Source organism: Aedes aegypti, chromosome 3, assembly GCF_002204515.2.
Source record: "Aedes aegypti strain LVP_AGWG chromosome 3, AaegL5.0 Primary Assembly, whole genome shotgun sequence".
In the NCBI taxonomy this organism is placed as follows: Eukaryota; Metazoa; Arthropoda; class Insecta; order Diptera; family Culicidae; genus Aedes; species Aedes aegypti.
Genome location: NC_035109.1, coordinates 321,893,441 through 321,916,076, shown reverse-complemented (window position 1 = coordinate 321,916,076; position 22,636 = coordinate 321,893,441). Strand labels below are relative to the sequence as shown.

At 38.8% G+C, this 22,636-nt stretch overlaps 1 protein-coding gene across 15 annotated transcripts in view; it reads left to right on the top strand.

The window, feature by feature from the left end:
- LOC5576761 overlaps positions 1-22,636 on the top strand; it is a 180,611-nt gene that overhangs the window by 100,767 nt on the left and 57,208 nt on the right. For all 15 annotated transcript variants that reach the window (XM_021855158.1, XM_021855157.1, XM_021855159.1 and 12 more), the window contains one exon: positions 13,382-13,583. In XM_021855158.1, coding sequence (XP_021710850.1) covers positions 13,382-13,583 — 202 coding nt within the window. The remainder of the gene's footprint in view (positions 1-13,381; positions 13,584-22,636) is intronic.

Sequence of the window (22,636 nt, the reverse complement as noted above, 5' to 3'; positions counted from 1 at the left end):
TCGATTGGTTTGTTGATTTTACCTTTTCCATCGTTGATATTCAACCGGGTGTCATTGAACTGGGTCGTGCTGTGGACTTTGATATATACGTATGATAGCTATAGGAAGTCATTCTGTTGGTATCTTTATGTAATAGTATGGTATAAGAAAGGTTCAACATGTGAAGCAATAATTTTGAAAAAAATATTTCATGTGATCGGATTTAGGTAGCAATTTATATAGATGTGAACAGGATTACATTTATTTAAATTTGTAATTCAATTGGATTTGGATTGGATCAGGAGATTGGATTGAATTAGATTTCAATAAGATTTGGATTTGATAACATTAGATTTTGGTTGCATTGGATTGGATTAGACAGAATTAAGCAATGATTTACATGATGAGCTAGACAGTGGTGTTACCTTCGTTGCTCATCAGATCGAGGGCTATCCGGCAGAGGAAAACTCAGATTGGGAAAGCATCTGCTAGGCGGCACTAGTATATGAATTTCCTTTAATCTACTGTGTTTATAAATTCTGATAAGCTAGAAGGTCATGGGCGTAGCCAGGGTTTCAGAGGGCCAAACTTTCCTTAGCCGAGTGGTTAGAGTCAGCGTCGTTGTTTCAATTCCTGGTAGGTTCAGGATCTTTTCGCAATGAAAATTTCCTTGAATTTCCTGGGCATCGTACTTGGGCATCGTAGTTTCCCACTGAAATATCTCCAGAGATTTGTACCGGGCCTCCGAAAATTCCTTCGGTGATCCCTCCAACAGTTCCTTTAGAGATTTCACCATGAAAGCACCTAAGGATTTCATGAGAAATTTCCTCCAGAGTTTCCTTCGTTATTTTTTTTCTCCACAAATTCTTCCAAAAACTCTTCTCCTGAAGACATTTTTGGAAATATATGGGTAAATTTCTGAGCAATTCATGAAGGAACCTCTTGAAAAATTTCTCGAGTAACCCCTACAGGAATTTTTAAAGGAATCTCCGATTAAATCCATGGAACAATTCCTGGATAAATTCTTGACTCCTAAATGTAAGCAATTATTCACTTCCCAGCAGAGGTCACATCGCGTTTTTAGTTTGCTTTTAATAGTAACTAAAATGGCTTAACGTTCAACGATCCATCATCGTAATCATCGTCATCATCGAAACTTCAAATGCAGTTTTTTTGCTCAAAACTTAAAATTATTCGAAGAAAATGTGTTCACTGTGTTTCGGTTGGAGAGTAGAATACAGTGAACACATTTTCGTGTAAATTTTCTTAGTTTTGAACAAAAAACTGCTTTTGAAAATTCCAAAATCAATGGCGGATCCTGCCCCCTTAAGACTTATTTGTCCTTCTGCTGGATCGGATTGCTTCGATCCCCACTATCGTACTAAGTAATGTATTTCATAGTTCTAGCAACCACAAGTGTTGACTTCTTCTTTTCACAACGGAGAAACAGTAAGCTTCTTCGACGTAAGTATTCACCGTGTCGTTAGCAACAGTGCAGAGTTCAGTTCACACGTTACAATCTTAATCTTGGAGGAGAATGACATCTCACCTAATTTTACCATTGTGCTAAAAAAAATATGTTTCGAATAAGACTCTATGAGCGTATTATAAGCTTTAATTTCAATAAGAACAGTCTATGATCAAAAGAAGGAAAAATCTCTTATGAAGATTTAAGCAAGTGTAAAGCATAAGTATAATAGTTTTATCAGTACAGCTACCAAGAACTGTCTATGTTTTGAAGAAAGTAAAGTTCCCAATTAAAATATAAGAGGTGGCTGTGCCACCATAGAAGCTTGTGGTCAAAAGCAGTATATGTGCGATACGACACTACTGAAGGAGTTTGAGAAGAAGTTGCCGCCACAAATCAGGCTTGACTGGGCGCGATACAAAAGGAAGTTGTCTAAAGTGAAGTTGTCTACCTTTAGTCGGTGGATATACAATCTAGCAGAGGATGTGAACGTGGTTTTCGAGCCGCAAAACCGTGGAAGTAAGGTCCAGGAATTTCGAGGACTTCGGAAGGAGAAATATGTGAATACCCACGCAGAAGTTGCCGTCAAGGATAGAAGTCAGCAAGTTTATCCAGTTCAGAATAGTCTGTCGGTGACTGTAACGAGTGGAGAGAGCAAGCCATGCCCGGCCTGCAAAGGTGATTGCAAATTTCTGGGAAAATGCAAGCGATTTCTAGATTTGTCGTATGAAGCGAGATGGGCGACAGTTTGTGGCTTCAATTTCTGCCGTAAGTGCCTTCGGCAGCACAGAGGTGGCTGTAATTCAGGAGAATGCGGAAAGAACGGGTGCACATTCAAGCATCATGTGCTGCTCCACAAAGATATGGCTGCACCAACTGCTTCCAGCAGTGGCGTGTCCAACAAAGGAGGTTTTCTGAAGCAGAATGAGGAACGCACCGTTAATACTCACAAATCTGCAACGGGTCCGGGATCGTTTCGCTATCTGCCTGTAACGTTGTTCGGCGATGGAATACAAGTAAATTGTCACGCCTTTTTAGACGACGGATCAGAGCTAACACTCATCGATCAGCAGCTTGCGGAAGACCTGAAGCTTTCTGGAACAGTTCTCCCGCTTTGTTTAAAGTGGACGGGAGGGACCCATCGCTACGAATCTGACTCACAGAGCATCAATGTTGAAATATCCGGACAGGATGGGAAACGGACTTTGCTTCAGGATGTAAGAACAGTTGAAGAGCTACAATTACCCTTCCAGTCACTGGATATGGATCATCTGGTAGAAAAGCATAAATATCTGCATGGACTGCCCGTGGAATCGTACCATAACGTTCGTCCACGAATACTGATTGGTTTGAAGCATGCGAACCTCATGCTGGTGCGCAAAAGTCGCGAAGGAAAGATGGGCGAGCCGATCGCCGTTAAAACCAATCTCGGCTGGACTGTATACGGTGGCTGGACATCACATACCTTTTCGAGTACAGCCAGTCACACGTATCACATTTGTTCGTGCAATGAAAAGGATTCTGTTCATCTGAACCAGATGGTAAAAGACTACTTTTCCATCGATAGTTTAGTGATTCAGTCAAACCAGATCGAAAAGCTTTCTAAGGATGATGAACGAGCAATGTCTCTACTTGAATCTCAAACATACTTCGACGGAGAGCGGTATGCAACAGGACTATTGTGGCGGTCTGATAAAATCCGTCCACCGGACAACAAAGCAGTTGCAGTTCGTCGTTGGAGATGCTTGGAGAAGCGCATGGGAAAGATCCTGAGTTGTCAAGGACTTTGAACGATAAGATCGCGGAATACAGGTCCAAAAATTACATCCGTAAGCTGACGTTAGAGGAGTTGTCACAAAGACGTGAACGAATATGGTATCTGCCTATTTTTCCGGTGTACAACCCGAATAAACCAGGGAAGGTCAGGATTGTGTGGGATGCTGCTGCCGAAGCGTATGGTGTATCCTTGAACTCCGCACTACTGACCGGTCCTGATCAGTTGGCGTCACTAGTAGGTATACTGTACCAGTTTCGTGAGCATCGAATAGGCCTGTGTGCCGACATCCGAGAGATGTTTCTTCAGGTCAGGATTGTTCCTGAAGACCAGCATTGTCAGCGATTTCTATGGCGCGATCGCCATGAGCATGGTGAGCCGAACACTTAGATTATGCAGGTAATGACGTTCGGAGCAAGCTGTTCTCCTGCAACTGCTCAATTTGTGAAGAGCAGGAACGCCGATAGATTCGAAGAAGAATCTCCAGCTGCGGTGGCGATCATCAAGAAGCGACACTATGTCGATGACATGGTATTTAGCGTTGAAACGGAAGCAGAAGCAGTCGAACTGGCTGAGTCAGTGCGTTTTATCCACATGCAGGGAGGATTTGAAATCCGCAATTGGGTGTCTAACTCTCCAATGGTGCTTTCAAAAATGAGCGGAGAAGTTACGTCAGAAAAGGACCTGAACATTACAGCCGTGCTAGCGAATCAAAAAATCCTCGGAATGTGGTGGGATACACATGGCGATGTTTTCAAATTCAAGATCGGATGGACAAGATTCGACTCAGATCTGCTCCATGGAAATCGTTGCCCTACCAAACGGGAGATTCTTCGGACGCTTATGACCATTTATGATCCTCTAGGCCTCATCGATCACTTCTTGGTTCTGCTGAAAATTTTACTGCAAGAGGTGTGGCGCGCAAACGTTGGTTGGGACGAACAAATTCCTGAAAACCTGTTCAACAAGTGGCGTGACTGGTTGCGAATGCTGACAGCGTTGGAGAAGCTGCGTATACCTAGATGTTATCGTCAAGTTGTTTCTTCGTTAAACACTGCTGCCGTTGAAATGCACATTTTTGTGGATGCAAGCGAAAGTGCCATGGCAGCGGTTGTATTCCTGCGATTCGTAGAAGATAACCAGGTGGAATGTTCTCTAGTTGCAGCTAAGACGCGCGTAGCACCGCTCAAATACACCTCCATTCCACGTCTGGAGCTGCAAGCTGCAGTTCTTGGCACTAGACTGGCGAAAAGCGTCTACGGCAACCTTACAATGACTATCACAAAGCGGACATTTTGGACAGACTCACGAAATGTTCTCTGTTGGTTACGAGCTGATCACAAACGATATAGTGCCATCGTTGGATCCAGAATAAGTGAAATCCTAGATTCTACGGAGGCCCGCGAGTGGAGATGGGTCCCAACACGTTCAAACGTTGCGGACGACGGGACTAGATGGCAGAATGAACCGAACTTATCAGCGGAAAGCAGGTGGTTTAGGGGACCAGAATTCCTGATGCAAGCAGAAGAGAATTGGCCATCGCTTCAACAGAACCCGTTCATCACGGAGGAAGAGATGAGACCTAGTGTTCTACTTCACTTCAAAGTTCCTGAATCACCAATAGACGTGGGAAGATTTTCCTCTTGGCGACGATTATTAGCGGTAACCGGCTACGTCCTGCGTTTTTGTTCAAACCTTCAGCGCCGTCTCAGGAAGCATCCAGTGATGATTGGACCGTTGACAAGTGAAGAACTTCGTAAAGCAGAACATCATCATTATCGGCAAGCGCAACTAGATGTTTATCAGGACGAAGTATCAACATTGGAGGCAAAAGACGTCGCTGCCAAGCAAATTCCAAAGTCTAGTTCTCTCTACAAGTTGAGCTCATTCGTCGACGATTCCGGTGTAATGAGAATGAAGGGCAGACTACAGTATGTGCATACTTGCACAGTGACGCAAAGAATCCTGTGATTCTACCGCCAAAGCATCCAGTAACATCGCTCATCTTAACCCATTACCACCAGAAGTATTTACACCGTAATTACGAAATCGTAGTTAACGAAGTCCGTCAGAAATATAGCATCTTCCGCCTGAGGCAAGCTCTCGCCTTGACCCGAAGAAACTGCCAATGGTGTAAAAACCGAGACGCTGCTCCTCAACCGCCGGAAATGGCAGATCTACCGGCTGCCAGATTAGCCGCGTACACTAGGCCATTCGCACATGTAGGGGTGGATTTCTTTGGTCCAATTGAGGTATCTGTGGGTCGAAGGGTTGAGAAAAGATGGGGGGTTCTACTAACTTGTCTGACGGTAAGGGCCGTGCATATTGAGGTGGCTCACTCTTTGACAACCAGTTCCTGCATAATGGCTTTGAGGAACTTCACTGCACGTAGAGGTACGCCTATTAGCTTCTACAGTGACAGAGGCACTAATTTTGTTGGAGCCAACCGAGAGATTTTGGAAACCGTTAAGAAGATCGACCAGAATCGGCTTATGCGTGAGTTTGTCACTCCCTCTACCGCCTGGCAATTCAACCCACCAGCGGCGCCCCACATGGGTGGGAGTTGGGAACGGCTCATTCAATCGGTGAAGCGGAACTTTTCAGAAGTTCTCCATGCACGACGACCAACCGATGAAGAATTGCGAAATGCGTTGACGGAAATAGAAGGTGTACTCAATGCACGCCCGTTGACTCATGTACCTATAGAGGTCCCCAAGCAAACTGCCACGAACACCAACGCACAATCAATCTTACACAAGTCGATTTCCTCAGCATGAAAACGTATCGATGTTTGTTTGACGTCATTGAGCTTTCGGTCAACAGCAGGCCAACAAGGAAGTGGTTGTTTTGCAGCAATTCTGTTTATATTTGGATTCTCACAGCAAACAAAAGCAATGTTGTGACAGTTCTCACAGCAAACAAAGAAAATTTTGTCAACATTGCACTACTACGCAGGCAACTGGATTGGTCTATTGACGATGAAGCCGCACCTGCGTTAACTCCCAACCACTTTCTTTTGGGATCATCAGATGGGTCGAAACCGTTGTCCTTGATTGATGCGGATTCTGCGGTTTTACGGCGAGGACATCCGACTTCCCAGTGGTTGGCAAATCTGTTTTGGAAGCGCTGGATCAGAGATTATCTTCCCGACATTACACGACGTACAAAATGGCATGAGAAGGCAAAACCTCTTCAAGTAGGCGACGTAGTAGTCATTGTGGACCATGAGCACCCCAGAAACTGTTGGCCTAAGGGACGGGTCATTGGAGTAACTACCAGTGGAGGACAAACTCGCAAGGCTACGGTGCAAACAGTTGGTGGTATATATGAACGACCAACGGTGAAGCTAGCGGTGTTGGATGTACGGCGCGAAACGGAGTAAGTGGAACCGGAAGGACCGGTCCACATACCGGGGGGGGGAGTGTGACGTCCCTCGAACGATGCGCACCTACCATTACACAACCCTGCTTCGTAGATCGTCGGTATAATGAGTAGATCGTCGGCACAATAGAGCGACTGACGTACGAACCAAACTGTCAGGACGGATAAAAATATGCAAACTCATCAAAGTGAATAATTCCTCGAAGTTTAATATTGAATTCGTTCAAAAGTTTATAAGAATTAAGTAAATAGTTGGCAAAGCAAATGCCTATTTAGTACTTAATTACGTAGATAGAACTGCTTGCACATTCGGCACAATTCATATAAACATCAGCAAATCCTATAACTAATTGTTCATGTTTTAATAAAACAAGTAGTGCATTAAAACCTAAAGAGAGTTCATTCAAGAAATATTGTATGGTAAACGAGCAGGAGACACTAAACGAAATATTAATATGTTGGCCACGCCAACTGGAGGGAACGGCTTCCAACCAAAAATCCCTGTGGTGGTTGAATTTTTTCGGAAGCCGTTCCCTCCAGTTGGCGTGGCCAACACTAATTGTTGCTGATTGTAATGAAACCAGTATAACTCTAAAGAATAGCCTAATTTCAAAAGAAGGAAAAATTTCTGATGCTATCATTAAAAACACTCTAAGGGTTTCAAGTTTTGACGCGATGTGTGGAGTTCACAAATTCGTCCTGAATTTACGGCTCGATCTTATCATTCTCTTGGTGCTCTTATATAGTGACAAACATGACGTCCCGTCACATAATAAAAATTAATAAATAATTTAGCTGATCAGTTATTGGGCCACACTTATGAATCCTACATATTATTGTTATAGCAATTTGATTTTTCTGTTCGTAATTCGGCCAAACGACACGTTCGGCTAAATGGCATTCGGCCAAATGGCTGGACAACATAGAGGGGGGGCTGAGAAGATCTCTGGAGGAATTCCTGGAGTAATCCCTAGAACAATTTTCAAAGGAAACCATGCATAGGGTTCCGGGTCATTTGGCTGAACGGCATTTGGCCGAATGCCGTTTGGCCGAAAGGGTAATTTGGCCAAATGCCATTTGGCCGAATGCGGTTTGGCAGAAATTTAAAACCAAAAGCAAACTACAGCTAGCATGCATTTGTAATGAATTTTAAAGAACATATTCAGCTTATTCTGAAAGAAGGATAAATCATCATTGATATACAAACATTTAGCTTTTTGAAGTTTGTTCAAGAAACAGTCAGTGCTGAAAGAAGAACATCCGAAATGTATGCGATCATTCACTTCTCTGCTAGCGGTAATAGCTGCCATCAGAGGGTTTTGCATTATATTTGTAATCAGCTTTTGCGTTAGCGTTAGCGTAGTTACGGTATACTTCGTAGATTGTATACTACCAACATTTATGTTTCTTTCTGATAATCTCTTTCAGACTGCTTTCAAGAACAAGGATGGGGAGTATTCCTTGATTCAATCTTAAACAAGAAGACCAAAACCATAAAGATTGCTATTCCTGGCCACGCCCATCTTTACCGTAACTTGAGATAGGGGAAGGAAATGTTGATGTAGCACTTACTTAATGAGAGGCTACCGACTCAGCGACACCCTCATAAGTCCTACGGAGGTGGGGGTTGGGAAAGGTGACTGGTCAGGATTCGCTTCAAAAGCTAGCGATAGACCCTCAGGGCATTTATTGTTTAAGTTTTCTTATTCTAATCTTTTGAATGCCGGCAATCAAAGAGAAAATGTTTGTTGTATTTAAAATATATGGTTAATTAGATTCCGCATAGTACTTTCCGTTTGAACTGATTATATTAGCAACGAATCAAGTGTGGGTATCTGCTTATTAATGATTTAAAAGCAGAACTGATCCCTCAAAGATCATCGGGAAACAAAAAAAAAACGTTACGCGTAAAATCACCATGTATTCATTAAACTATTCGGAAACTAAACATTAGAAACCAAAAAAAAACCTATTTAACTTATTCTGAAAAAAAAAATGGCGGCACTTTTGAAAATGAACACGCATCTTTGTGTTTTAGGTCCAAAAAAGAAAAAATGTGGAAACAGTGGCTCCCAATTTTGTATAGTTGCTGAAGATGACCGATCCATTTCCAACAGTCGTTCGAATAGGCGCATGTAACATAATTTCACTGGAAAGAAACTTGAGACGTTCAACACGCCACAACACATTGCTACTCCGCGCACACGGCAATGACGAGCACGAGAAAAACAGCAGCCCATTATATTTGTAGGGGAAGTGGTGGTAAAATGAACAGAGGTGGTAAAATGAACACCTTGCCATTTATCGGGAAAACACAAATTTCGGTGAATTTTTATCACGCACAGACGATTAATAGCATGAATCAGAGTGTTCGAGTTGATACGTAGGTCAATTGAAGTGAAAATATCAACGAAAACTAAGATTTTAGAAAACCACGTTTGAAAATCAGAACTGACGTAACTTTTAGTTCGGAAGACGTGAGGTTTTTCGGTGAGGTGAAAATCGTTATGATATGAGGTCAAATCTGGTACCTTTAGAATTCTTTTTGAATGGGTTACAATCATTATTGGATATATTTTCGGTAGGGCAATAAATATTTTCAGAAATATTTGTTTTGCTCACGTTTTTTGCATGATGTTCATTTTACCACCAAAAGCTGTTCATTTTACCCACATAGTGCAGGTAAAATGAACATTTACATCGTTTTTTGCTAGCGACAAAAATATGTGAAAACTCAGCAATTTTAGTCTGAATTCGTGTCGCTGCTATAGATAACATTCCTGTTTTTGATGTCGTGGGATAGAAATATACAAATTCCTCGTTTTTCTATCAGAATCAAGATGATTTCCTTAAGGTGTTCATTTTACCACCCCTTCCCCTAATCAGCTTCTGACAGTAACTAAAACAGCTTACGACTTTTCTTAGAGGAACATCCTATGATCAAAAGAAGGAAAATTCTGTTATGAAAATCTAAGCAAGCGTAACGCAAAAAAATATCTGTTTAACTAAAAAGAACTGTCGATGATTTAAAGAAGGTAAAATTTCCAATTAAAATATAAGTCTATTTTTTGCCAACAGTTATGAAACCAATATAACTCAAAAGAATAGCCTATGTTTAAAACAAGAAAAAAAAAGATGAAATCTTAAAAAAAACACTTGAAACCCTTGCACACCGTGGGTAATTTAGAGACGAGTCAACCAGCTTAGAGTATCTGAAGAAACTCCTATAGGAATCTCTCGAGGACTGGGTAAACTGCTTAATGAATCAATTAAGGGCTTCCTGGGTAAATTGATGACATTCCGAAGGATTACCTGAAAGAATTGCAGAAGGACTTCCTGGAGACATCTTTGGAGGAATCCTTGAAGGTATCTCAGGAAGTTTCATTATAGTGATTTTGATGAAAAAATCCCTGTAGAGATTTTTTCGGAGAATTTCCAGAAATTATCTTTGGAGGAATCCATGGATAAATTCCAGGATGAATCTATACATGAAGAGATTTATGTAGAGATTTGTTATAAGATTATTCTTAACATAATTACTGATTTAATTTTTGGAAAGAATCTCTGGAGGCATTTCTGGATAAATTCTTGGAGGATTCCTCGGAGGATTTCTTGGAGGCCCAGAATGAATATCTGAAAAAATCCTTAGAGTAATCCATGTATCGATTTTTCTGAAGGTATCTCAGGGAGAACTTCTGGAGGATAATCTTGCAAAATCATTCGAAGAATTAGTGAAGTAATTTCTTTTAGAACACCTGGAGGATTTTATGGTAGAATCCCTGAAAAAATCTCCGAAATATTTCCTGGAACAATCTCGAGATGACTACGTGGAGAAATCCACGGATGAATTTTTGGAGAAATTACTAGAGAAATATCTTGAGTAATCCTTGAAAAGATTGTTCTACTGTAACCCTTGGAAGAATTCCTGAAGAAAGTCTTGAAGACATCTCTGCAAGAATTGTTGTAGAGATTTTCCTGGAGAAATCTTTGGAAGAATCTCTGGAAGATTTTCTAGAAACTAGAATCTCTGAAGGTTGACCAGAAAAAAATCGCTCGAAAAATCCCCAGAGAATATCTCCGGAGCATTCCTGGAAAAGATCATGGAGGAAACCTGGGAGATATTCCTTAATAAAAAAAATCCACGAAGAATCGCTGGAGGCATTTCTGCAGAAACTCCTAGAGAAATCTCTAATGGAATTTCTACAGTTTTTCCTGCAGGATTCCTTTGTCGTATCCTTGATGGAATTGCTGAAGGTATTTCTGGCTGGAGCGCGATAGGAACCGATCGTAAAAATGTGATAGCGAATTAATGTTCTTTCTGGGGAATATCTGGCAAAACTCCTAGTAGAATCTTTAAAGAGATTATCTTGGAGGAATTTCTGGTGAAATCCCTGGAGGAATCTTCTAAGGAATTTCTGGCGAAATCTCTGGAACAGTCTCTTAATATATTTCGATAGGAATTCTCGATGGAACCTCTGGAGGTTTTCCTGAAAAAACTCCTGGATGATTCACTGTCTGTCCAAATGATACATCGTCAGCGATAAATGTATTTTTACTTATAGATAAAACAAACATGAGAAATGATGCTGATTCGTTAAATTCACATTTTTTTTCTAATTTAACCGTGATGGAAATGTTATTCCGATACAATATTTTTATGTTTGGAGGGATGCTTATAGCTGCAGCGGTAGACGCACAGCTCTACAGAAGTTCGCTTGTAAGCATTTTGATATAAATTTGATTTTTTATACAAGTATTAATCAGATATCAGATAGAGTAGTGTTTGATCCTTCGACCTTGTTGCTTGCTCCTGCGAAGACGGGCGATGAGGGTAGGATCAAACATGTCGCGCGTCATCGCGTGCTAAAATGAAAAAGCGTCGCAGAACATTAGTAGTGTTTGATCTATTGATTGCGTCGTTTGCTCTTACGGGGGCGAGTGATGAACGCTTGTTAGGCGTACAATGCGGGTATCGAATACTATCGCGAATCCGGTTAGGCTACCTTACCTAACTAACCCAATATCCTATCCATGCCAACTGTGGATATGCAGAGGTATACTCGGTCTCTAGTAACAACGGTTGCCTAACCAACATTCCTTCCCTTCCCCGATGACCGTAAGGACGTGGCCGGCGCCGTTCTGGACTTTCACAAATTTTGAGCTCTTGATTTGTGCACATTGAGAATGGTAGGCTAATCCCAAGCCCCATTCATTGAATCTCTGTGCAACTTCGATTGTTCTGGTCAATCACTGAGTAGCAACTACGATTTGTATGGTCATGTATGCTCACGCTCATGCTCATGTATTAATCAGATATCAAGCTTTTATTTGAGGTATATTTTTTTTAGACTAACCACTTATGTCGAAAAAAAGCCAAGAAGGTTAGGTAGGCCTGCTCTAGATACATTAGATTTGAGGTGTGGCTTCAATGCATCTTCATTTTAATTGCATTTCAAAAAGTGGCTGCTTCTACATGCACAACAAAATATTCGAAGAAAATGAATGACTTCGTTATCAAATCCTGGAAAAAGTCAGCTGATGGTTGGCATGTTTACGCCTTCATCAGTCCCTGGCCTGCCGCAACAAAACTATCTACGCAGCAAATTTCCAATTGAGTCAGGGCCACTCGTGCTGCGTTATCTTTTCGCACCATCGTGCCGGTATTCGGGAATCATCCAAACAAGAGTCATCTGTTACGTTCACTGAGTAAAGGCATGAGGTGTCTCATCGGGGAGGGTGTCGGGTTCGATTTTAGTAATGCTAGATGACTCTATACACATAAAAAAACATTCAAACTGAAGGCAGACAAAGTTCCAACAGTTACGAAAAGTAACATGACCAAACTACACCAAATCGCATAACCCTCTGTCTCTCTCTACCGATAGCTCTTCTCGATAATCGGTTTCGATGTGGATGTTTATTTATCGATTGCTTACGCCCTACGCAAAATTTGTGTTTATCTCTCCAAAGCAGTTTTGTGTAGGCAGCTAAATTACCAAGCATTTAAATCCCCTTCTTTAAATACTTTGTTGGTTTATCGAAAAGTAGTCAATAAAATAATTGAACTTTAGTTATAGTTTGAACATTTTAAGCAATTTAAAAATAAAAAAACAAAAGGTTAAAAAAATATTTGATTTGCTTCAAAATTCAAAAAATGACAATAGAAAAAAAAGCCCTAAAAAATAAACGCCTATAAACATTGAATGGTTTTAAAAGCCATTGGTAATCGAATGTGTAGTTTGTTGTTACCGAGCAAACGAATAGATTTACGCGTTATTCAACAACGCTACGATGAAGAGAAGATCCTCCTCTATCGCCCAGTGGTGACAGTTTCAATCCTGGGCCATTCATTTGCTTAGGGATAAGGAGTTACACACTCGATTACCAATGGCTTTTAGGGCGAGATCACAGGTTATGCGAGAATTGGTGATTTCTATTTTTGAGATATAAAGTGCTTTTTTTTTCGTTGGAAAATTTATAATGTTGTAGTGCTTATTTTAAGTTCGTTCTTGGAAAGTATTACTCGGTTACCAATGGCTTTTAAGGCAAGATGGAAAGATCATAAATTACGCGAGATTTTTTGTTTTTTGATTATTTTGGAAAAAAAATATTCCTAAATTATATTTTGGAATTTTCAATTGCTTATTTATACCAAATTATTGTTTGTTTCGTATTATTTTCGATGGTTATCCGTTTTGTAAAGTATGATAATATTTCCCTCCGTTGTGTGTACCCTTTTATTCACTCTTCCGCTGTTTTTGTTTCGACTCTCATTGCAGACTACTTATGTCACTGCCAGGCCACACGCAGCGGCTGCTGGTGCTGCTGTTCGGCACCTTTCGGGTGATAGCCAGCAATTCGGAACGGGCCGGTACCGGGATGACCAGCGAGGCGCTCGGAGTTTCGGTGGCGCCCAGCTTTTTCCAGTCGTGCGTCAGCGACGGCAAAACTGCCCGGATGGAGGACGTGCTGCGGTTTAAGGTAAGTGTGTGTGCACGCCTTTTTGGTTGCCTTGATGTGCCATGCATCTCTTCTATATCTATATAGGTACAGTCACCGTCAAAATTAAGTGTCCACTTTTTTGTTATCACGAATTGGCGAAAATCGTATGGTAAAACAAGATATTTTTGCGTCAAAATTTCTGTAGGGGAGCTGGGGGCAAGAAGGACACCTTAAGATATGTAGGTTCAAATCATGGTTGATAAGCACAATTTTTGAAGATTATTCCAGTGTAGGGGCAAGCTCAGCTCTTGTTCTAAATGATGTTATCGATAGATTTCAAAAATATAAGAAACACATGATGATTTGAGATTTTTGAAAATGTCCCTTCTTATGAGGTTTTTAAACGAGGCACGGGGCAAAAGTGCCACTCGTATGGGGCAAGAAGACCACCAGAGCAAAATGCCACATATTTTGTATATTATTATTTCCTCGCCTAAAGGATAAATTGTAGAGTAAGTAAAGAGAAAAATGAGGGATAAAAGTTGACTTATAGTTAAAAAGTAATTTTACGAAATTAAGTTAGTTTTCATCTTATTTGACTGTAGAGGGATTCCACGGAGGCATGCAAGTCGATTCTGATCGACCATTTCAAAAATATCTGAAACTTTGCACAGTTTTTCAGTTTCATCTAAATCGTCATTTTCCGATATCAAATCTTCAAGTTGAGTCACGACTAACTTTTCAATAGGGTGTATGTGAAAATGGTTCAAAAATATTCAAAAAGCTGCACAGCAAAAACGGTTCGTTCGATTGTTAGACAACTAAAGAAACAAAGTTAGACAACTAAATAAAGATTCCAAAAAAAAAAATACACACAGTAAAAAAAAATATTTTTTTTGCATTAAAAAACATCATTTTTGTCACAAAAACTCAAATATCTCGGAATCGGCACAGTAAGCTCTCAGTTAATAACTGTGGAAGTGCTCATAAGAACACTAAGCTGAGAAGCAGGCTCTGTCCCAGTGGGGACGTAATGCCAGAAAGAAGAAGAATAATAGCGTCTATTAGAAAGTTAGACGCGATCCAGTGTTGTGATCTAAAGTCTTGATAGTGTCATATTTTTTACTGTACGTAACTGAAGAAAAATTCTCTCAATAGTGTTGAAACCTTTTGATAAAAGAAACCTATAAGAAATCTAATATTGAAGACAAAAGCTACAAAAAAAAGTTTTCTATACAGGTATACGACTTGTTTACCTGCAAAAAGTTTACCTCGTAGAGAACAAGGCGGGTCTATACCCAGGTGATCTAGTATACGTAAAGCAGGTCGGTTTTCTCGGCGCTGGTTTTCTCCACAAAGTTAAAATCTGATTACACCTGGGTATAGACCCGCCTTGGTAGAGAATAGACTTTGTTAATCGTATTTGGGAGAAAACGAGTAACTTCAACAACATCAAAAACATGATAGGTACATACCATGAACATACTCACGAAAAAGCTAAAAATATACTACCACTATGGTTATAAAAGATTTAATTGTAAAATTTTTCTTCAGTCAAGCAAACGACACCAAACTAGTCAGTAAAAACTTAAAAGTGATTTTGTTTATTAAAATCCAACGAGCAACATGAGTAGTCGCTTTCTCAACTGTTGCAGGCCGTTTGCAGAAAAAAAGTGTTCGAACGAGCTACGAAATCTCACCGAAAGCACCATAGATAAACTGAAAGCGGCTGGTTATGCTCCAATGTCTACATTGAATACAAATTTACGCATTTGTACGTCCTGCCGTTTAAACGTTGACAAACGGGCAATCTGTACATCATCGGTGGATCAGGTTGCAGGAAGTTCGAAAACAACAACAACTGAGGAATTACTAGATGCACCGTCAACAACTGAGGAGTTACCAGAAGTATCAAGTGCAGATAGTCTTGCCACGGTACCATCAGCGACATCTGTTTCAACAAATCAATCAAAAGATGAGTGGAATAAAAGTGACTCCGATTAAATGGACGTAGATGAGTTACGTCAATTATCCCGAGAAATAATACCGTGAAATCAACGAAGCTGTACGAAGAAACCTATTCAAATTAGGATCTGAGGATGTGGAAAATACAGACTACGATGAGGTAATTATGAATATGAAGGAAAGGTTCTCGAATCTAGCCACGACAAGGAAAGAAAAATTATTGATTTTGTCGATGCTGCCAAGCTCGTGGTCTATTCAAGACGCCATTGATGAGTTCAAAACCAATAGAAATACAGCAAAAGAGGCAAAACAATTCAAAAATAACTGTCTTGCAACCAAAAATGCTAGGTCGAATACTTCATTAACAGATGAGACAAAAGAAAAAAAAATCAATATTTTGAAGACGATGAAGTAAGTAGAGCTATGCCTGGTCAAAAAGATTATGTATCTGTAAAAAAAGATGGAAAGCGTCAAGCAATCCAAAAACGATTAATGATGACTACTTTGAAAGAAGCGTATACACGCTTCAAGGAAATTAACGAAAATATTAAGGTAGGTTTTTCCTCATTTGCAAGCCTTCGTCCAAGGCAATGCAAGCTTCTATCCAATTCAGGAACACATAATGTTTGTGTGTGCACAACACACGAAAATATTAACCTAATCTTACATAGTTTGAAAAGAATCAATTTATCAAAGGATATTAAAATGTTAACTGGTAGTCTTTTGTGTGAAAATACAACATCAAATTGCTATCTACGATCTTGTTCGGATTGTCCAGATTCTTCATCATTGGAAAATACTTTATTCGCTGAGTTTGAAGAAAATTATATTGATCAGTTATCATTTGAGCAATGGGTGACCACGGATAGGTGTGACCTAGAAACTATTGTAAAACCTGTAGATGAGTTTGTGTCATTTTTTTGCTTGAAATTAGAAAGTTTAATTCCTCACGACTTTATTAAAACAGAGCAATCCCGCTTTTTAAAAAATACGGAAAATACATTACAAGATGGTGAATTTTTAGTCATTTGTGATTTTTCTGAAAACTATAGCTTTGTATTGCAAGATGAAGTGCAGTCCCATCACTGGAACGTACAACAAGCTACAATTCATCCATTCGTTATTTATTTCAATGGAAGTACGCAAATTGAACATTTTAGTTTTATTGTAATTTCCGAAGATTTAAGACACGACTCAGTATCTGTAAATTTGTTCATTGCCAAAATGATTAACTTTTTACACGTTGATAAGGATAAAGAAATCAGAAAGATATATTTCATGTCTGATGGAGCAGCATCGCAGTACAAAAACCGTAAGAATTTTTCGAGCCTATGTCAATTTAAATCAAAGTACGGAATTGATGCAGAATGGCATTTCTTTGCTACGTCACATGGCAAAGGTCCTTGTGATGCTATTGGAGGAACCATAAAGCGCATGGCCACAAGAGCAAGTTTAGCCAAAGAACGTGAGCATCCAATTAAAACTGCAAAAGAACTATTTGATTGGGCGAATCGCAGAAAAGAAGAAGATTTAACAAAATTATCATTTTGTTTTACTACTACTGAAGAGTACGAATTAACGGCATCAGAGCTCAGCGAGCAATATAATAACGCGAAAACGATCCAAGGAACCCAAAAATTTCACTGTTTCATTCCATTGTCAGAAAATAAAATTAAAGCAAAACTATACTCGAACTGTACTGATAATGATGCAAAAGTGTTCGATATTGTAAAAAAATTGAATAACAATAAATAAATAAATAAGTATTAATAAAATGTTTTCATGATCTCATAACGCATACCCAAATCCAAAACTTTTAAAGTTTATATATAACATTTAGAAGGTCATCGATCATACTCTAAAAAAAAATATCCTGGTAAAAAAAAAATTATTTTCGTGTAATCTGTTAATTTATTTTAATTTATACATATATACATATACATATAATATTTATACATATAATATACATAATACTAATGAATACATGAAAACGACTTGTTTAATTCACGCAAGGCCCTTAACAATAAAATCAGCAACAAACTGCGGTTCGCGTAATAATTTACACCGAAAAAAAAATTTTTTTTTTCTACTAAATGTGAAAATTGTGACATGTTTGAAATGTCATAACTTTTTGGTTTATTGGTTTACCATCACCAAATTTTTATGGTAGATAGCTAATATAATGGACCGTTTTCCCTCAAAAAATTACGTTGGTATTCCGATAGGGTTTTGAGATATTTGAGTTTTTATGTCAAAAATTATGTTTTTTAATGCAAAAAAAAAATTTTTTTACTGTGTGTATTTTTTTGGAATCTTTATTTAGTTGTCTAACTTTGTTTCTTTAGTTGTCTAACAATCGAACGAACCGTTTTTGCTGTGCAGCTTTTTGAATATTTTTGAACCATTTTCACATACACCTTTTTGAAAAGTTAGTCGTGACTCAACTTGAAGATTTGATATCGGAAAATGACGATTCAGATGGAACTGGAAAACTGTGCAAAGTTTCAGCTCAATAGAAAAAAATGAATTAAAAAATTTACCAAATTTTGGTGCTGTTGCTTGGAATCACTCTGTAACAATAATAGTAAACATTTTCAGAAACCATTTTTAATGTCCAAGATGGTTTATTTTTATTTTATTTAGTAGGAAACATTGATTGAATGCAATATTAAACATGAAAAATAAAAGTTCATTTGATTTTATATAAGAAAATTGCGGTGTCCCTCTTGCCCCATAAGACACACTGTTATTATATATGTAAAATTTAATGTCAAAAGTATTTTTTCGAAAAAAATTCCTCACAGCTATATTAAACAATTGAAAATCATCATTACTGTGCGGAAAAATCAATATGTTTTGTATTTATTGGGAGTTAAACCTTGTTTTCCAGTCTTGCATTCTTATAATATTTCGCATATTTTGCGTTGGTGAGTTAAAGACATTTTTCTAATTTTTTGTACTAAACATTTTTAACTGTAATATTTACACAACCCTCAATTAGTACTCAATTTATACTTATCCTGCGTTAAACATCAAAAAATTGATTTGAACTACTTGAAATTAAAGGTGGCACTCTTGCCCCGGGTGTCCTTCTTGCCCCATGTCCCCCTACTTCATAATTAACATATCATCGTTATGATTTCATCGTTTAAGGATAACCAGCTGAGTGTAAGTGTTCAAATTACCGGTTAAAACATTTTACTTACTTTTTATTTTTGTGGAAAACAAAATTTTATCCAAAACCAGAACTTTTTCGCCGTATATCACAAAGATATTTTAACAAAAAAAATCTTGTTTTTGCATACGAATTTCGAAAATTTGCTTAATAACAATGAAAAATGCACCTAATTTCGGCGTTGTCCGTAATACACTCTTCCGTTTCTGGTTCGGTGTTGATCATATCAAGCTATAAAAGGTTATGCTGCCGATATGCGTAATGATCGATGTTCCAATCGTGTCACTCAATGTCGTCAATGGCCATGCACAACAAGATTGATGGACAAGCGTCTTTTCGAAGCTATCTCCGTGATTGTTGTTGCATCGAGTGGCCATCACACTTGGAATGGGTTGCATCCATTCAAGTCGAAAAACCGAGAGATCTTTTACATTCAATAACAGAACTGAAGGGGACTTGCTTAGCCTAGTGGTAAAACAATGCTGAAGGTGTCTGGGTTCGATTACCGGACGGTTCAGGGTCTTTTCGCAAAGGACATTTCATTGATTTGAATATGTGTCATTGATATACGAATGCGGAAATGGCAACTTCGGCCAAGGAAGCTCTCACTTAATAACTGTAGAACTGCTCATAGAACATTGAAACTGAGAAGCAGGCTCTGTCCCAGTGGAGTCGTAAAGCCAAAAAGACGAATAACAGAACTGCAAGACGACGAGGTGTCACGTTGGTCACACCTCCAGTTATTCTTAGTTGCGGCGGGCAACCTTTATGTAATTAGAGGTAGGTACGTGTACGTAGGTTGGAACCGTGCGGAATTCCTACACTCGACTTAAGTAGGAGTTACCTAGATGTTTGTTGAGATCGAGTTGCACGCATCCATCGAAGCGCGTTAGGCAGTGTGGTTGGGAATGTGCTCTTTGGTTTTGCAGTATAAAGTAATGCTTCTTGCTGTGGTGCTAATTAGTTCAATGCTGGTCGATAATTGAATCGAAAAAATAAAAAGATATAAGCTCAATTCAATTAATTCGAGTCGAATTGAAAATGAAAAAACGTGCGCATGAGTAGCGGCTTTAACATCTGGTGTAACGAGTAGCATAACAGACTCGTTTACACTCCTCTCAACGATGATGTGTGTTATTTCTTAGCTTTTTAGTTTTTGTTTATTGTATTTGAAAAATATTATACGGTTGCATTGGGGTGTTTATTACAGTTGAACACTTGAATTAGTGTATCATAACTTATGATATGTTATATAATAACGAATGCATTCAAGCATTACAAACTTCGCGTAACAGTTTTGGAAACTGTACTTCATACGCAAACAGTTTTTTTTTACTTTACTTCCCGCCATTAAAGAGTTTTGTAACATTTTCATATAAAAAGTCTTTACCATCATCTTACCTGATGTAAAAGGGAAGATAAAGGAAATAGCATTCAGGAAATAGTGCACTGTGAAACGCATGAGTGTAAGGAGAACAGGCTACAGCTTCTGATCACAATTGGATAAAAACAAAATAATGTCACGATGAATGAAAATGGACAAAATTCTAAATGAAACCGGGGCACAATGCTCACTCAATCTTGGGCAGGATTTTTACATAATACTTGGCAAGAATCTGATAGAGTACCATGTTAATTTCTGAGAGAATTTCGAGAGTCTATTGCCGAATTCTGAGTAAGTTTCTGATGTCATCCTTAGCATACACAGATAGAAAAATCCTTGTAAATTTCAGCGTAAAATCATGCAAAGCCGGGGAATGCCAGATTCGTCGAAAATTGACATGACACATCGTGTAAAATTACATCAACGTCATGTAAATTTATGTTCGATTCCCAGCCCCTCCACAAAAAAACCCGTCCAGCCACCAGAAGACGCCTCACGGAGCACATCCATCCTCCGTCAGTATCAGATGGTGACTGAGACAAACTGACCCTCTTCGCAGGCAGCTAGCCTCACTAATAGCAGAGCTCTCTCCTACCTGCTCGGTGTGTGAGTAAAAGAGTAGGAGAGAGGGAAACTAGATGTAAATATAGATAAGTTGAAAATAGATCTGTATCGATAAAGAAGCTACAGATCAACTGAGTCCGGCACAGTAGTGGCCACGAGCACGGAGTGCCTACCCGACTAAAGGTACATAACAAAATTATATCAGCACATGTTATTATGTTAGAAGGTTTTTTCGAACATAGGTTGTTATAAACTTGATGCAGGATGTTGTTAAAATTACTAAAATTATAACAAAAAGTGTATGAATAGTAACATAAACATAATAAAATGTGTTTTAATTATATCAACAACATATCAAACCAAGTTATAATGTTTGATACAAAGTATCTAAATTATAATACTGTTCGATATACGATAATATTGTATATTATTGAAATGCATAAGTATCTATTTAATTTTATTACAAAGTTGTTAAAATTGAACAAAAAAATATCTTAAAAGAAAATAAAACACAATATGTTATATTTTTGTTTTAATATGTTCTGTGGATAACGGAGCCTAACAAAATGATATCATAATATGATATGCATATCATATTCAGATAAAATTTTATTATATTTTTGTTACAAGCCTCTAGTCGGGTATATATATAAAAAAAATGTAAATTTATGTGAATTTTTCGCGTAATCGGTTGGAGCCCATGCTGGATTACATGATGTGTAGCGGAAACTTACATGATATTAATATAATTTTACACGATGTGGCGTGTAAATTTGCAACAAATCTGGCATTCCCCTCATGTGCATGATTTAATGCTGAAATGTACATGGATTTTTATTTCTGTGTAATTCTCACAGAATGCTGGGCAAGATTATCACAGAATCAAAAACAGGATGCTCAGTAATAAATACAGGGCTGATAAGTTGCTTTTTAAAGAATTGTTCTCTATTTTATTGCAAGTCTCTAAAAATAATCTTATTTTGATTAAAGGTCTATAAAATCTTTATTTCAACCAAAATGATCTTTAAAGTCTCTTTTTTCCTTATTTTGCTTGCAGTTAATTTTGGTGCCAAATTCTACAGATTACAGAGAACCTTTCAGGGGCTCCTGGAATGATCTTTCCATAAATTCTTCTAGGGAATCCTTTACGAATTCTCTCAAATATTCTTCCAGCTATTTTTCGAATTTGCTACAGGATTTCCTTAAGCACTTCAACGTTACTTCTTCTTCTTTCTGGCGTTACGTCCCCACTGGGACAGAGCCTGCTTCTCAGCTTAGTGTTCTTATGAGCACTTCCACAGTTATTAACTGAGAGCTTACTATGTCAATGACCATTTTTGCATGCGTATATCGTGTGGCAGGTACGATGATACTTTATGCCCTGGGAAGTCGAGAAAATTTCCAACCCGAAAAGATCCTCGACCGGTGGGATTCGAACCCACGACCCTCAGCTTGGTCTTGCTGAATAGCTGCGCGTTTACCGCTACGGCTATCTGGGCCCCAACGTTACTACCTCCAGTAAATTACTCAGGGATTTGGACTTTGAATATTTTTTTTTTCTAAAGGCTATGCTAGAACTTCCTTTAGATATTTTTTCACTAAGCCTTCAACCGAATTCTCCTGTTGTTACCGATGGGCGGGGTGCCATTGGGCCTAGGGGGTGACTTTGCAAGTATCTTAAAAGTCTATTTTTAAGGCTAAGTAGCCCGTCATTCGTTTTGGCAGCCATGTAGTCATAGCAGCACACAATTTCAAAGTAATAAATCTCAGTCCTCATAAATCATATTGATCCGAAATAGTATCACTATATAGGCTGACATGCAGAAAGTATGCTGATACTTTTTCAGATGCATCAGTACAATTGCAACTGTTTTTATTCGATTCTACCCCATTACCCCGAATCCCATTACCCCGAATGCCATTAACCCGAACGCCATTACCCCGAATTCCAAAACCCCGAACGACCCATCACCCCGAATGACATTACCCCCAATTCCAAAATCA